General features: G+C 44.2%; 1 protein-coding gene across 1 annotated transcript in view; it reads right to left on the bottom strand.

Moving 5' to 3' along the window:
• UNC13C (unc-13 homolog C) overlaps positions 1–18,334 on the bottom strand; it is an 829,386-nt gene that overhangs the window by 186,795 nt on the left and 624,257 nt on the right. The window contains exon 23 of the mRNA XM_040342717.1: positions 2,376–2,453. Within this exon, the coding sequence (XP_040198651.1) occupies positions 2,376–2,453 (78 nt within the window). The remainder of the gene's footprint in view (positions 1–2,375; positions 2,454–18,334) is intronic.

Below are 18,334 nucleotides of genomic sequence, written 5' to 3'. Positions count from 1 at the left end.
TTATAAGACCAGAGAATTTTGTTTCACATGGTCTGAGAGTCCTTCAGGTTCCCTCCAGGTGGGCTTTTGAATGCCTTTTAATAAGGAGTGGCTTCTGTCTGGCCAACCTACTATACAGGCCTGATTGGTGGAGTGCTGCAGAGATGTTTGCTCTTCTGGAAAATTCTCCTCTTTCCACAGAGAAACACTGGAGCTCTGTCAGAGTGACCATCGGGTTCTTGGTCACCTAACTGACTAAGGCCCTTCCCCCCGATTGCTCAGTTTGGTTGGGCGGCCCTCATAAGGAAGAGTCCTGATGGTTCCAAACTTCTTTCATTTGTGGATAATGGAGGCCACTGTGCTCATTTGGGACCTTTAATGCTGCAGAATTTTTCTGTACCCTTCCCCAGATCTGTACCTCAATGCAATCCTGTCTTAGAGGTCTACATGCAATTCCTTTGACTTTGTGGCTTGGTTTGTAGTCTGACATGCACTGTTAACTGTGGAATCTTATATAGAAAGGTGTGTGCCTTTCCAAATCATGTTCAATCAACTGAATTTACCACAGATGGACTCCAATCAAGTTATAGAAACATTGCAAGAATGATCAGTGGAAACAGGATGCACCTGGGCTAATATTTAGCATCATGGCAAAGGCTGTGAATAAGTTTTAATTAAAATGTTCATTTAATTTTTTATAAATTTGCAAAGATTTCCATCAAACTTATTTCACATTGTCAATATGGGGTATTGTTTGTACAATTGTGAGGAAAATAATGAATTTAATTTATTTTGGAAGAGGGCTGTAATGTGGAAAAAGTGAATACTTTCCGGATTAACGTTATATAGTTGACGTGAGGATGAAAAAACTAAAACTGGAGTCTCACTTTAAAGTGGAACTAAACCCACTCATTTAACCATTTTCCAAAACAGTGACATCCAGGGTATGTCACTGTTACCATTACTAGTGCACTTATGTCCGCACTCACCTGAAGTGTCAAGTCATCAAATGAATGATGCCATATCTGATTACAAGTGCAGCACCATGGCAGCTGCAGTTCAAACAGAAGCCAAGGTGGCAGCTTCCTTGGCTTCAAAGGATATAAGGGTATGGCAAACACTGATAGATAAGGCACTGCCGTTGTACAAATTAACATATCTGGGACGCAACTGCCCAAAAAAATTTGACAAGCTATGGTCGCTGTGGGTTCATGAGAGGAGGTTGCCTCTGGATTAGGACTCGGGAGGCAATGATGGAACAGATCTGAGTAGGCCGACCCCTCCTTTCCGCCACCTTAGGTATCTGAGGATCCCCCCCCCCTATCCCTGGTATTTTCAATTTCAACCTGCTGTGCCCCTGCTGATGGATTTCTTTGTTTTGTTATGCCGCCGCTAACCTGCTCTCATGCTGCAGATTTAACTATATTATGTCCGGGTCCGTATTGCATTGTTGATAAGATTGTATCACTGCTTACCTTTGTATGTTTTAAAACTTAAATAACCTTTTTTGTTTAAAAAAAAAAAAGGGATATAAGGGTTTAGTTCCCCTTTAAGGTCCAGGAACCAAATCCTGTATCACTGATAGTGGGAATATGACACTTATTGCTTTCCATTGTAAATGGATTAACATTTTTTTTAACAACTGACAGAGGAGGGGAAGCTATATAGGTTGTAATTTATAGTTATTGCACTGCATCAGTTTAATGCCTATGTATAAAATGGGCAAAAGACACAGACCATTACTTTTTAGAGCAAAAAGACATAAGCACCCAGAGGTCAAACTAGGATACTCCATGTGTCTTTTTTTTATTTCTAAGCAATTGTTATAGCAGATGTCACAATGTAAAATGTTTATTTCATCTCCCACTGAATTCTCAATAGAACAGTTGTGTTCCTATCTTAGGCTGGCACAGTCACAATAGCCTGTCAGGCTGGCACCATGATACAGCCTGTAACATATGGTTTGAACTACCAATGCATGCTAGCTTTCACAAACCTTGTAAAAAGCTATTGCTCCTTCTATCTTCTGCTCGGTTGATTGCAGGTTAAAAAGCATTGGACAAAGACATGACACATTACAGACAGAGCACAAAACACAATACCATCAACACAGATACAGAAATGTCATATGCAGTAATAGCTGGAGATGATGGATTGGTGATTACAACACAAAACATAGAATATCTTTCTTTTTAACGTTACAGATCATTAGCATTCAGTGCACCAGAATCTATGAATTTTGTGCTTTTTTTGCTTAACTTATTGCAATAAGGTTTATTACTACTGTTTTCTAAGATCAAATACTGATGTAAAGCAATTGGTAAATAGGCATATTGCTAATGATCTTTAAATATATTCTGATAAAAACCACACACAATATATATCAAGGGTCTTACCTCCTTCCCACCCATATTTTCAAACATCTTTTCCAGTTGGACTCTTAGCTGTTGAATGTTGTTCATCAGTATACAGGCCTGAAAATTATATAATAAAAATTACGAAAATTATCGTTTCTATATAAACAATTTATAAGCATTTTGTGTTTTTTGGTAGTGTGGATAGCTGCAGCTGCATGAGATACCAAGGCTATTTATGTGAAGGCATTGGTGTGTGTGTTTACTAAGAGCATCGGTATTTGCTTTTAGACACAGGCTTATGCCTAACCTTAAAGTGTATGTTACACCAACATTTCATATTTTTTTTTTTAATCAGATACTTTTTTATTAAATTTCCGACATACAAAAACACATACTTAGTCTAAAAAATATTTTTCTTTAAAATACTTTACAAAATATTACATGTTATATTGCACCACAAGTTTCACATGTCTTCAGGAACACATACATCTCCAAACGGCACCTCTGTATTCTTCAGCACTATATTGGGTGCATTATATCTAAGAACCTTGGGCCAAATCCTCAAAGGAGATACGCAGGCGGAACTGCTGTTCAGCCTGCGTATCCCTGTGCCTATCTTTGGATCTGATCCTCAAAAGGATTTTTCCTAAGATAGGCAGAAGATCTGACATCTGTAAGACACTTACACTGTCAGATCTTAAGATGCAGTACCGCATCCGCCGCTGGGGGCATTTCGAGTCGAAATGCCGCTTTGCGTATGCAAATGAGTACTTAGGCAGATCCACAAAGCTTTTTAGCTTTGTGTTTTCTGCGTAAGTTACGTTTTGCATACGTAAAATTAGTTCTGCTTTTACAAAGTGTAAACTAGTAACACCTTGTAAAAACAGAACTTTTTTTTGATCGCCGCGATTTTTTTTAAATTTTGAATTTTTTTTCCCGGCGCGTAACTTTTTTTTTACCCGACGCAACTTTATTGTCCCGTCGCAATCCACAAAGCCCGACGTAACGTAATTTTTCGCGATGCACGTCGGGAAAATTACGTCACACGCATGCGCAGTACGGCCGGCGCGGGAGCGCGCCTCATTTAAATTGTAATCGCCCCCCAGAGAGAAGGACCGCCTTGCGACGGAGAAACTTAAGTTACACGGCCTGAAATTCCTAGGTAAGTGCTTTGTGGATCGGGCACTTAGGTAGAAATTTTAAGGCCGTGTAACTTAACTCGGAAAAGTTAAGTTACGCTAGTTTTCTGAGGATTTGGCCCCTTAAGTGTACCTTTCATACATATTTTCTTTTCCCCTTTTTTTTTCTTTTCCCTCTACCCTTCTAGCCTGTTTATTCTACGCCGGTCTAATTGCCGCTACAGCTTTGTCTTCAAGGGTTCTACTTTGCATCAGCCGCAGTGGTGCCAACCCTGGAGTATTCAGCCAGGGACTCCATATATTCTCGAACTTCCCTAAGTTACCCCGGTGTTTATACGTAAGTTGTTCCCTAACAAGAGAACCATTTACCGATATTATCCACTCTGTGTGTGTGGGGGCTATTACAGACAGCCATTTCCTAGCAATAAGCTTCCTGGCCAAAAACAGGGTCCTTAGAATAGCAGTAAGGGTATATGGCATGTACATTTCTTCGTCTAGCCACCCCAGCAAACAAGTTTTAGGATCCCTAGGGATTTGAAGGTTCCATATGCTATTAACAGTGTCCACCACCGCCCCCCAATAGCGCTGCAGCTTGGGACACCTCCAAAGCATATGAACAATGGTCCCGTTGTCCACTAGACATCGGGGGCAAAATGGGTCATCCCTTCTACGCCATTTATACAATTTTTCAGGTGTACGATATGTACGATGAATAATGAAAAGCTGGGTTAGCTGCTGAGTTGATGATAATGTTACCTTAGGAACAATACCTAGTATTGTATTCCACTCATCATCAGTAATATATCCTATGTTGTCCCCCCAGCCAGCTCTACACTTCAAAGTCATCGCCGTAGAGACGTGTCCAAAAAGGGCGCTATACAAGGACGAAATTTGTCCTTTCCTGGAGGGCGCCATAGTTAGCTTCAAAAGCATTATCGGCCTGGTAGGCTCCCATGTGGATGTTGTAGCCTGTGCCAAAATAGCATGTCGCAATTGTAGGTATTCAAAAAAAATGTATTGGGTAGATCAAATTCCTCACGTAGGGACTGGAAATCCCTAAGTACCCCTCCATCATATAGTTGTGAAATGTACGTTATTCCATCTCTCCCAATCAATGACATTTTTTAATTTATTAAGTTCTGAATAGTTACTATTCCTCCATATACGTGACCAGCTAGTATATCCCACATATTGCAGGTGTTGTTTAGTTTTATTCCAAATCTTATCTATGAGTATAAATGTGGGGTACTGGTCCATAGCCCCCAGTTCCCCCGCCTCTATACATTCCACCAGGTTATCTCCGGTTACCTGGGCTCCCACCATATTTCTAGTGGGGTCCGAGGGTTCCGGGCATAACCATCCTGCCAAGTGTTGTAGCTGTGCCACAATAAAATAAAAAAATGGGTTCGGTACTGCTAAGCCTCCCAAGTCCTTCCTCTCCTGTAAAGTTTCTAATTTAATTCTTGGGACCAGTTTCCTCCATATTAATGCTCGGTATATAGTGTTGCATTTCTTAAACATTTGGGCGGGGATCCAGGTAGGAGCGTTATGGAGCATGTAGAGTAACTGAGGATTCCAGATCATTTTGATCAGGTTACAGTGCCCGATAACGGACAGCGGCAACTTGATCCAACTCATTGTTTTTTCCTGAACTCACATTCAGTTTAATATATTGATCTAAATTAGGGTGAACCATAATACCTAAATATTTAAATTTATCCACAATTTTGATCTGGTCCACAATCTGCGGCAAAGGTCCCAGAAGCGGATCTAGTGGAAGAAGGGTAGACTTATCCCAATTAATTTTAAAACCGGAGAAGGTTCCAAAAGTATGAAATAATTCCATAAGATGGGTCAGGGATGCTGACGTATCACCCAAAAACAACAGCGCATTGTCTGCATATAGGGCCAACTTATCTTCTAGTTCTCCCCACCTGAATCCCTGTATTTCTGGATTCCCCCTTATAGCCGCCGCCAAAGGGTCTATGGCCAGGGCGAAAAGCAGGGGGGACAGGGGACAACCCTGCCTCGTTCCCCTATGTAGATCAAAGGAGGGTGAAAGGGTATTATTTATCCGGATACACGCTTTTGGAGCTTTATACAGTAGCTTAATCCAAGAGATAATATCCTCGCCCAGTTTAAACTTCTCCAGCACTTTCCACAAATACTCCCACTCCACGCTATCAAAAGCCTTAGCGGCATCCAGCGAAAGTATCGCTCTATGTCCATGAGTGTCAGTAGGGATCTGCATATTAAGAAAAAGTCGTCGCAAATTATTTGCCGTAGATCTGTTTGGTATGAAACCGGACTGGTCCGGATGTACCAGTGCAGTCACTACCGCCGAGAGTCGCATGGCAATCACTTTCGTGAGGAGTTTCAAGTCCATATTTAACAATGAGATAGGCCTGTATGAGTCAGGTTTTTCAGGGTCCTTCCCTGGTTTCAGTATTACTACCACTACAGCTTCATACATGGATCTAGGTAGGGAGCCCAAGTCAAGTGCGTTTTTAAGCGTATGGAGTAACTCCGGTAGGAGCACTCCACAGAACTTTTTGTACAGTTCAATTGGCAATCCATCATTTCCCGGAGCTTTTGGATTTGGAAAGGTGGCCAGCGCGATCTGGAATTCTTCAAGAGAAAAAGGTGCGTTAAGGCGTTCTCTATCCGTCTCCTTGAGATAGGGGAGTGTGATGGAATCCAAAAAACATGTCAAATCATCCATTGGATATATCACCTTAGAGGAGTATAAGTCTTCATAGAAGGAGTAAAACTCCTTCACTATAGAGGGCGTATGCGTAACCGTCAGTTGCGTTGATGTCCTAATACTGTGTATCAATTGGGGTGGCTGCTGAGACCTAGCTATCATAGCTATCATATGGCCAGTTTTTTCCCCCTCCTCAAAATATGTTTGGGAGGTAAAGAATCTCTTGTTATCAGCTTGTTGTAAATGAATAGTACAGCTTTTGTGCGTCTTTCCACTTCCCTTCATATTCGGGTGTGGGATCCTGCAAATACAGCTCCTCTGCTTTCTCCACCGCCCTCTTAGCCTCAAAAATCCACTGCCTATTCCTTTAATAAGACTAATTTCTTTTATACACATCCCCCTAATAAAGGCTTTTAGCGTGTCCCATACCACTCCAGGCGCGGCTGATAATTTATTGTCGTCCAAAAAATGTTGGATCTGCGTCCGCATGCTCCCCAAATCGGTAAATAACTGAAACCAAAAAGGGTTCAATTTCCAGTGCATAGAGAGACATGTTTTATGCAGATCCAAAGAAAGCTGCACCGGGGAGTGGTCAGACAAGCCTCTGGCCAAATATGTTACCGCTGGATCAAAAGAAAACGTTAAGTCGTTACCCAGGGCAAAATCTATACGAGAGAGCGTGGAATGAGTCAGGGAGTGACAAGAAAACTGGGCGTGGAGGGGGTATTTACATCTCCACAGATCTACCTATCTTAGCTCGGTTGCAAATCTAGCAAGTGAGGTATACTCCCTAGGGCCCTGTGGAGATTTTTTTTTATATACATCCATAGAGGTATCTATTGCACTATTAAGGTCTCCATGGACATACAGGTAACTGCGGATGCTTGGCCAGAAACCTGGCCAGACATTGCAGTACTGTCAACGTAAAAGGTGGCGGTACATATATATTAGCAATAACACATAGACAAGATTCCCATTTCCCCATTAAAAAAATAAACCTGCCCTCGGGATCTACAAGCGCATCTTGCTTAATAAATGCTGTATTTCTAGAAAACAATATACTAACCCCCCTGGAATATCTAGTATGGACCGAATGGTATTGCACGGGGTACTTAGTCATACGTAGCAATTGGGTAGTATCACCAGTAAGGTGAGATTCCTGCAAGCATATAATTGTGGGATTTTGTTGCAAAAAAAAAGTAAATAAAGCAGTCCTCTTTCTAGAATCGTGCAAACCCCTAACGTTCCAGGATAAAATTGTATCTACCTGCTTACCCATAGGAGAAGATGGTTAATTGTACATGACATGACATAACATCCTAGATCTTATCTGCAATGTTCTATTCTGCATTAATTTATATCCTTAAACATTCTATAAGCCATGATATAAATACACAGTTAATAGCCTTTAGAAAAAGGGGTAATTCCCTCTTACACCACTTAGTGCCCCTAGTATACTCATACTCCTTTATCTCTGTACGCGTATACATATCTATACATACATATCCATATACACCTCCACATTATACCCATACATACATATCTATTTTCTATCTCTTTGCCTAAATGTGCTACAGTGCCTGACGCCGAGAATGTGTTTTTGGCACGACGGCATCGCGCTGATTCTCGGCGACAGTGTGCCGACATCTCGCACTCACTGGAATAGTAAAAGCACATCCCAGCAAGCGCGTCATAGAAGCGACGGGAGATCCGACTTGGATTCCCGCCAATTCTACACATGTGCGGCGTTTGGTATGAATCCTGAGGGGGAAGTCCCCGCCGGATTTTAACTAAAATTCCGGCATGGGTTCCCCCCTCAGGAGCATACCGGGCCCTTAGGTCTGGTATGGGTTGTAAGGAGACCCCCCTACAATCCATACCAGACCCGTATCCAAAGCACGCTACCCGGCCGGTCAGGAAAGGAGTGGGGATGAGCGAGCGCCCCCCCTCCTGAGCCGTACCAGGCTGCATGCCCTCAACATGGGGGGGGTTGGGTGCTCTGGGGCAGGGGGGCACACTGCGGCCCCCCCCACCCCAGAGCACCCTGTCCCCATGTTGATGAGGACAGGGCCCCTTCCCGACAACCCTGGCCGTTGGTTGTCGGGGTATGCGGGCGGGAGGCTTATCGGAATCTGGGAGCCCCCTTTAATAATGGGGCCCCCAGATACCGGCCCCCCACCCTAAGTGAATGAGTATGGGGTACCCCTACCCATTCACCTGCAAGAAAAGTGGTATAAACACAAATAAAAAAACACAGGGCATTAAAATATTTAATTAGTCTGCTCCGGAGGCCGCCCCCTGTCTTCTTTAGCTCTTTTCACCAGGGGGGGGCTTCTTCTTTGACGTCTTCGGGTGGGGGCCGCTCTTCTTCGCCGCCGTCTGGTTCTCTTCCACCGCCGGGGGGGGGTCGCTTTTATAAAAGCGCCCACCCCCCGGCGGGTTTCCTCCGACGTCTTCGGCGGGGGGTGGTGTGCTTCTCAGGGGGGGCTTCTTCTTCCGCTATCTGGGGGGTTCTTCTCCGCTATCCGGGGGGTCTTCTCCACTCTCCGGGGGTCTTCTGCTATGTTCGCCGCTCTCCGCTGTTGACTCGGCGCACCCCGGTTCTTCCTCCCGCTGTCCGGTGCCTTCTCCTTCAGCGCTGAACGTCTTCATCTCCTTCTTCTTCCGTGCTGTGACGTCTTCTTCTTCTTCCGGGCTGTGACGTCGTCTTCTTCTTCTCCCGATGTTGACACGCCGGCTCTTCTCGCTGCAATGACAGGTGCGCGGCTTGCATCGGACTTATATAGGCCTCACAGTCCCATCATGCTCCGTACCTACCCATGTGATACCTACCCACGTGGGTAGGTACCGGAGCATGATGGGACTTTGAGGCCTATATAAGTCCGATGCAAGCCGCGCACCTGTCATTGCAGCGAGAAGAGCCGGCGTGTCAACATCGGGAGAAGAAGAAGACGACGTCACAGCCCGGAAGAAGAAGAAGACGTCACAGCACGGAAGAAGATGAAGACGTTCAGCGCTGAAGGAGAAGGCACCGGACAGCGGGAGGAAGAACCGGGGTGCGCCGAGTCAACAGCAGAGAGCGGCGAACATAGCAGAAGACCCCCGGATATCGGAGAAGACCCCCCCGGATAGCGGAAGAAGCCCCCCTGAGAAGCACACCACCCCCCGCCGAAGACGTCGGAGGAAACCCGCCGGGGGGTGGGCGCTTTTATAAAAGCGACCCCCCCCCCCGGCGGTGGAAGAGAACCAGACGGCGGCGAAGAAGAGCGGCCCCCACCCGAAGACGTCAAAGAAGAAGCCCCCCCTGGTGAAAAGAGCTAAAGAAGACAGGGGGCGGCCTCCGGAGCAGACTAATAAAATATTTTAATACCCTGTGTTTTTTTATTTGTGTTTATACCACTTTTCTTGCAGGTGAATGGGTAGGGGTACGATGTACCCCATACTCATTCACTTAGGGTGGGGGGCTGGTATCTGGGGGCCCCCTTATTAAAGGATTCCGATAAGCCTCCCGCCCGCATACCCCGACAACCAACGGCCAGGGTTGTCGGGAAGGGGCCCTGTCCTCATCAACATGGGGACAGGGTGCTCTGGGGTGGGGGGGGGCCGCAGTGCGCCCCCCTGCCACAGAGCACCCAACCCCCCCATGTTGAGGGCATGCAGCCTGGTACGGCTCAGGAGGGGGGGGGGGCGCTCGCTCGTCCCCACTCCTTTCCTGGCCAGCTGGGTAGCGTGCTTTGGATACGGGTCTGGTATGGATTGTAGCGGGACCCCCCTACGCCGTTATTTCGGCATAGGGGTGTCTCCTTACAACCCATACCAGACCTAAGGGCCCGGTATGCTCCTGAGGGGGGAACCCATGCCGGATTTTTAGTTAAAATCCGGCGGGGACTTGCCCCTCAGGATTCATACCAAACGCCGCACACGTGTAGAATTGGCGGGAATCCAAGTCGGATCTCCCGTCGCTTCTATGACGGCTTTGTCTCTATCACGGCAAGCCAGCTCGGCGCTGGCTCCCTCGATGGGGCTCGTAGGTGCTCAATCTCGCCGAGAAAGGGAGCGAGATTGACACAATATCGCAGTCACCCACTGTATTAACTTTTCCCTGTTTACTATTCCGTTTATCTGTGTGCTCTATCATTATGTTGTGTAACATCTATATATGCTCCTGTTAAATCTATTGATTGTGTTAATTTACCTTTTATCAGTATTTGTATCATTTGTGTATGTGCATATTTTCCTCTCCGTGTAATCAAACCCTTCTGTTTCCCCCCATATACCCCCCTTAAATACTCCCCCTCCCCTTCTATTCTCCCTCCCAGATCCCCTTCCCTTCCCACACCCCCCTAGGTAATCCCTGTAGGCTTTTGTTGTGATCGGTTCATCCATACTCTCCCCCCTCCCCCTACCCCCCCATACTACCCCCACTCTAAATCTCATTGTGATACACTCCATTCTCATTCTGTGTCCCCTAAGCTATGTGTGTCTCCCATTATCCAATCTTTTTAAAGTGCTTGTTTATTCCTTAGATTCCCCATATCTATTTCTTTAAGCTAAGTGTTCCGTCATTTTAGTACAAGCTGATCTTTTTTGTCCTCCAACCATGTCATCGCATCCTCTGCGGATTCAAAAAAGAAAGTCCCATCTGGTGCTACCACTCGCAAGCGCGCTGGAAATAATAAAGCATATGTTAATTTGAACTTTTGCATTTTACGCTTGACTTCGATAAAGCTAAACATTTCATATTTACTATATGTGTTTGTAATACCACATACTTGTATGAAAAGTATCCTGTTCTATTGCTTTCTTTAAAGCGGAGTTCCGACATTTTTCTTTTTTTAAAGTCAACAGCTACAAATACTGCAGCTGCTGACTTTTAAAATAAGGACACTTATCTGTCCAGAGTGCCTGCGATGTTGGCACCTGAAGCCGATCTTTCCCTCGTCTCTCTGGTGCTGCCGCCGCCATCTTGCAGCTTCACTTCCTGGTTTTCTACTGTGCAGGCGCGACTCGCGCTGCGCAATCCTACTGGTCCCTGCTGTCAACTGGGACCTGTGTCTCCCAAAAGACAGTGGGGTGGGGGGGCGGATAGGGCGCCGGAAGTGGCGTAGATACCCGTGGGTGGCTTGGGTATCTATGCCCAGAAGTGGGAGCAAAATACCTTTATTACACTACAGGTATCTGCTCACCCCACCCCCCTGAAAGGTGCCAAATGTGACACCGGAGGGGGAGGAATCCAAAAAGTAGAAGTTCCATTTTAGGTGAAACTCCATTTTAAGTGAAATACCTGGTCATCCTGCCAGTCCCCCTGCATTCATACTTCAAACTGAACATGCTAGAAATGGAAGCACTTCTGCTGACATGCCCCGTGTACAAGCTCTTCACTATGAAGATTAGTGTACTGCTGTTTCTCTGCCTCCTGCTGACATGCCCCTCCTGTAGTCTCCACCTACATCTCTCTAATCCTCTTATGCAGCTGTTAACTGATCACTTTAAAAAAAAGATAAACTGAATGGGTTGTTTTACAACATGCTCCTTTAAAGGACAGAGCTGCATATTATTAACATGTATTTAGCATACATTTCTTGTGCATGCAAGTTAAAAAAGGTTGGAAAGTTAAGAGTGTAAGTTTTCATGAAATATGCTTTTTGTGTGTTTATTGCTCTTTCCTTCTAGTCTTAAATATGTATGTTTCACACTGAGATTCAGTGAATTGTTTATTAACAAAACATTTTATTTTGTTTTGGATAAAGCTGGGAAGGGTCAGAGCCTCTGTCAGATTGTTATTGCCACCTGTCTCTATTAGCAAGATTTCTACAATGTAGATACAGATAAAAAAAACACACATTATTAGTAGGGTAAGAAAAGGTTAGCCGTTCTGACACAGGGGGTGATTTAAAAAATCTGGTGCAGCACTGCATAGAAACCATTCAGCTTCCAAGTTTTTTGTCAAAGCTTAATAAAACAAGCTGAAGTTAGAAGCTGATTGGCTGCCATGAAAAGCTGCCCAAGATGTTGCACTTTCCAGTTTTAGTAATTCAACCCCCATGGTTTTATTTCTGTCTGTGCTTTGACATGGTGACACAATGATGACCTTTTTCGACATTTATTTTGTCTCTAAGAAAAAAGGGTTAATAGATCTACAAAGGGATCACAGTTAGTAAAAAAAAACAGAGAAGTTTTAACTCTTGACTGTAGCCTAACACTAACATTTTGGCTGGAGTAAAACTCAACATTGTACAGTAATAATATACATTTTGTATGTTAAAGTGGTTGTAAATCCTGATACCTGTATATACCCAGTGAAGTTAATAACCTCTGGTGATACGCCGAGAGAAAAAAAATCCTCATACAAAGCCATACCTGTTTATCTGCAGTTTTCCATTCATTTTCTATTCATAACATTCATTCAAAGTCTAGAATTTATAAAGCTTTTCTGAGCTGTCAGAAAATGGGGGCAGAGAGCTGATATAACACACTGCAGAACGCAGCGAGTAGAGCTCCGAGAGCTAATTGGAGGGAACAGAGCTGAGGCTGTCAATCTGCTGGAAGTGCCTCCCCATTTTTCTCTTATGCCGTGTACACACGTTTATGTCATGTCATGGAAAAAAACAATGTTTTTCTTGATGTGATTCCTCTCAAGCCTGCCTTGCATACACACAATCGTGAAAAAAATGCTCAAGCAAAGCGCGGTGATGTACAACACGTACCACGTCACTATAAAGGTGAAGTTCCATTCGAATGGCGCCACCCTTTAGGCTGCTTATGCTTATTTTCCCCGTCTCATAACCTGCTTCTGAGCATGCGTGTTTTTTTCCCCCCTCCTTAAAGTGTACACACAACCGCTTTTCACGACGTGAAAAACTAGAAAAACTAGAAAAACTAGGGCAGGTTCTAAATTTTTAACGGCCATTTTTCACGACCAATTTATAAAATGCCATTTTTCTCGTCATGACAAACGGTTGTGGTGTACGCGCATTAGGGTCAGGAAAACTTGTCATAACAGATTAATGCTAACACACAGGAAAATTGCCAGTGTTAAATCCTAGTGTTAAGTTGTTTAGAGTAAAGTGTTAACATTATGGTGTTGAATTACTGGGAATTAACACTATTAGTGTAAACAATCCTCTTTATGAACAACTTTTACGAGTGTTAATTTAACTCTGATAGTGTGGATTATACAAACACCTGGAAAGTATTTATATACTCCCACAGAGTTAAATTTAACATTGCCGACTTTCCTGTGTAGAAATCATCGGAGCTTCCCCTCATTTAAGATCTTCCCCTCATATCTACAGCGACTGCACGTCCATGTGCACTTGCAGTTCACTTGTAGTGCACAGTGAATTTGCCTTTAGTAAATCAATCCCTTAGGCACACCATCGTTCCAAAAACCGATCGGGTCAGAACGCGGTGACGTAAAACACACGACCTGCTGAATAAAACAAATTTCAATGCTTCCAAGCATGTGTCGACTTGATTCTGAGCATGCGCGGGTTTTGAACCGATGCTTTTCTGTACTAACCATCGGTTTTGGACCGATCGGCAGCAGTCCATCGGTTCGGTTTTGAAGCATGTTTTAAAATTTTGGACCGAAGGAAAACAGACCGATGGGCTATACACACGGTCGGTTTGGACCGATGAAACTGAACCTCGGTCCATTCTCATCGGTTTTGTCCGACCGTGTGTACGGGGCCTTAGTGTTCCTAATTGAGACAAGTACACACTATAGAGGCATATGCTCTGTTCATATTTTATGTCTGAGGTTTATAATCACTTTAAATGCATTTTCATATTGTGCACATGAGCTAAATCTCAGGGAGAGAGGAGACCGATGCTGTGTCCCTTGTACATAGGCACACAGATCGGTCACCTCCCCCCAGTCAGTCCCCTCCCCCACAGTAATAATCACTCCCAGGAAATACATTTAACCCCTTCCTCGCCCCCTAGTGTTAACCCCTTCCCTGCCAGTCACATTTATACAGTAATCAGTGCATTACTATAGCACTGTTCGCTGTGTAAATGTGAATGGTTCCAAAATAGTGTCAAAAGTGTCCGATGTGTCCGCTGCAATATCGCAGGCCTGACAAAAATCACAGATTGCCGCCATTACTAGTAAAAAATAAAAAAAAAATCATAAATCTATCCCCTATTTGTAGGCGCTATAACTTTTGCGCAAACCAATCAGTAAACGCTTATTGCGCTTTTTGTTTTTTTTTTTACCAAAAATATGTAGAAGAATACGTATCACCCTAAACTGAGGAAAAAAATTGGGATATTATTATAACAAAAAGTAAAAAATATAGTGTTTTTTTCAAAATGTTCTGTCTTTTTTGTTTATAGAGCAAAAAAATAAAAACCGCAGAGGTGATCAAATACCACCAAAATAAATCTCTATTTGTGGGGAAAAAATGATAAAAATATAATTTGGGTACAGTGTTGTATGACTGCACAATTGTCATTCAAAATGCGTCAGCGCTTGAAAGCTGAAAAATTGGTCTGGGCAGGAAGGGGGTTTAAGTGCCCAGAAATGAAGTGGTTAATAATGTTTATATAAATTATCATAATGTTTTTTTTGGGTATGCATGATAGAATGTATTAGAACCAAAAGATTTTGAGGTGCCTTTGGGCTTGTGTAATTTTCCCATTTCTGGGGAGGGATCTTGTGGGAGTATGGGTTCTGTTAGTTCTGTTAGATAGTCTGGGACCAAGTTATTTATTTAAGTAGGGCCGATTGGTAAATGATATGCTCCATTTGATTGAAACTCATAGTAGGGAGTGAAGAATTGGGGTGATGTGCCAGTGGCAAGGTTGGTGGGTGAGTACCCTGACTACTCAGCGGTGTATTAAGGATTTGTGCTGTCCTAGGCCTAACTAAACTTGTGCACCCCCTAATTTAAATATGACCCACCCCTTCCTGTCAAGGCCACACCCCTTTCTGTTTAAGACCCACTTTGAAATTTTCGAATGGGGACACTAGTTCTCAATGCCTGGGTGGGGGGAATGGATTCCCTTAATTTGCATAAATTTCCTATCACTTCCTGTTTAGCTATGGGGCAGAAAGTGAAGGGAAATCCCTGCAATGGGACAGGGATGATAAAAAAATTAACTGACAGGGGCTATAACCCTCCCTTACTTACTTACTAAAAAAAAGTGTTGCCTATAGTTCTACTTCAAGCACAAATTTCTGATAATTTTATGGAGAGGACTAAGAAGATATAATCATGCCAATGGTACAGCAGAAAACATATAGCACAGTGAGGAAGGTTTGTGGTCCAGGATGATAGGACAGTCAAAATTAGAAACAGCTTGCGTTACACCAACAGTGTAACACAAGCCAGCGGGGACACTTTCCTTGCTTCCCCCCTGCAAAGTGCTGCCCTGGGCCTTGTTGGCCTAGGCCAGGATACAGCGTTGTGAGTTGTGACTACTGCATTTTGTACCAGATGCATTATGTACCAGATGTGGTTCTTTCTTAGGGAGTCCAAAATAGAGAAAGTTGCAGTAGTCTTGATGATACAAAAGCATGGATTAATCTAGGCATATCCTCTGCTGGAATCAGATGTTTAAAGTCTTTGGATATCCCTGAGATGGTGGAATTATGGGCGATACCTTTTGCATAATCGATAGGACAGCATCCAGGATCACACCCAGGCTGTGCACATGGTCTAAGAACATAAGATTTGTATTCCCAAGGTTCAAACCAGCCTGATGTGTTTGTGGCCACTGTAATGTGTGCCTCTACCCTCCAATCAAAAACATTTCTGTCTTGTCTGGGTTCAGCTTAGCCAGGTTACAGTTCATCCACTTTGTATATCATCTTGGTCAAAGGGATCATCTGTCTGGTTTGAAGAACAGGTAGGCCTCGTACTCACGACCAAACATGTCTGCTGAAACTGGTCCGCGGACCAGTTTCAGCGGACATGTTCGTTCGTGTGTAGGCAGGTAACGTACAGAATTCAGCAAACAATCGTCGCCAGACCGTTTTCCAACGAACAACTGTTTCCTGGTCTTGCTTTAAAACAGTCTGCTGGAATCGTGTCCGTCAGGACATGTTCGCTCGTCTGTACACAAAAGCAGCGTACAAAAACCCCCGCGCATGCTCAGTCCAAATGAGGAGACGGAGCGCTCGTTCAGGTAAAACTCGCGTTTCTTTGGGTTATGGCACATTCGTCATTAGAAACCTTTTATTCTAGCAAGAGAACAATGTCTTAAAAAGGCGCACTAAACCACATTTTAAAGCCTCGTTTTATTAATTCTTCTCTTGCTAGAATAACCCCGTTCTCTTGCTGATGCAATTTCATTAGAGTTGACCCATACTGAAATGTCACATTTCTTGCTTGTGATGTAATCCTTTAATAATGTTTTCTATGCCAGACGTGTGTTTTGGTTGGTGGTCCTCCATAATTTAGAGTAGTCATTTTTGTAAAGGAATGTGCATTTTTTTTTTTTTTTTTTTGTTTCTAGTTATGTCACCATTTAAACTATTTTTTTTTTACATGTTTTTTTCTTTTTTTTTTTTTTTTTTGGTGTTTCATTAGAGAATATTAAACCATGTTGGCACACCAAATGTCCCCCCCCCCCAAGGAGTGTGTCCTTTGTAAATTACCCATTGTATATTTATTAAAGGTTTGCTGCCTAATAATCCCCACAGTATATCAAACAATAGACATGTTTTCAAATGAAAGCAAAAAGCCTTTTATTCAGGCAAATGTCATCACAAAAAATAAAAAGAACGGCAGCACTAGAATAGATAGCAAACTATATGCAAACTTGCATTTCCAACATGGGTGAAGGATAAACTTCCAAGCCTCAGGAGCCAAACACAAAAATATGAAGCAGCAGCACACAAACAAAGGAACCCAAACTGTGGTAGTACAAACAAGATGTCCTTTATGTGGAAGGAAATGGAAGGCCAGAAAATCAAACGTTTCCTCCTCTTTCCAGCCTTCCCTCCAGGCAGCCTTCCAGCGGATCGAACACGGGGTCTTGCAGGTGGGGTTGATTGTGGCAGCAGGAGGATGGTGTTCCGCAAGCCGGGCCGGGTCACATAGCCCAGTGTACTGGGGTCAGGCAGGCCCCTCTGCATCCACCAAAGGACCTGGTTCATCAGGGCCTTTGCCAGTCTTCTCTGGTCCTCCTCCCTTCATTTAAATCATGGGCCAATGAGGCACTGAAGGCCTCTGTGGGGTTGAGGGGGGCCCTCATGATGGCGCTTGCCTCCTGGATCATGCGGAGGCTTGCCTCCTCCACAGGGCCTCAACTGCCTCCTTCGGCCTGATGGCCTCACCTGGGGGGGAGAAGACTGGCTGGTGGTGGTTCTCCTGGCCGGGTGGGACCTGCTGCAAGGCCACTGGGCCCAGCCTCCTCCTGGCTGCCACTGACCCCGGCTCTCCTCCTGGCTGCCACTGACCCCGGCCTCCTCCTGGCTGCCACTGACCCCGGCCTCCTCCTGGCTGACAGACACCTGAGGATCTGCCACCTCCTGGCTGATCTCTTCTTCCTGTGTGGAAAAAAAAGGAATTTTTTTACAATTTCGCTAAATAAAACCACACTTGATTTTCATGTTTTTTCGTTGAGTATTTTCTGCTCATTATTACTTGAATACACTCTACTTCGGACCCCTGCAGTTGTCATCCCTGACACCTATTTGTCTGTACACCTTTTTGTTTGCTTTTTCCCAGCTTGGTTTTTTTTTTTACAATATCAATCATTAATCCACCAAGAATTCTTTACGCCATAAATATAGGAGGAAACTACTATAACCTCCTCATCGAAGGGTGGCAGATCTGCATCTCTGTCAGCCAGGCCCTCTTCCTCCGACTCTGCAGGGCTGTGGTCATCTGGGGAATGTCCGCTGGAAGGTAGCATGGAGGAAAGGTTGGAAGAAAGACTGGACATCGTTTTCCTGCCTTCCATTTCGTCCCGCAAAAAAGCCATCTGTTTATAATACCACAGTTTGGGTTCCTTTGCTTGTCTTGCTGCTGCTCCCGATTTTTGGCTTTTATTAGCTTTGTATGCTCTCCTGTATGTGCTTCTGAGGTTGGCAAGTTTATCCTTCACCATGTTGGCAGTGCATCCTGGCACCCAAGTTTGCATATAATTTGCTAGCTCTTCTAGTGCTGCCGCTCGTACCTCTTTATTGCAATATAAAGAGT

The sequence above is a fragment of the Rana temporaria genome, chromosome 3 (genome assembly GCF_905171775.1).
Source record: "Rana temporaria chromosome 3, aRanTem1.1, whole genome shotgun sequence".
In the NCBI taxonomy this organism is placed as follows: domain Eukaryota; kingdom Metazoa; phylum Chordata; class Amphibia; order Anura; family Ranidae; genus Rana; species Rana temporaria.
The sequence above is the reverse complement of the archived record's forward strand: the minus strand, read 5'-3'. Positions and strand labels throughout refer to the sequence as shown.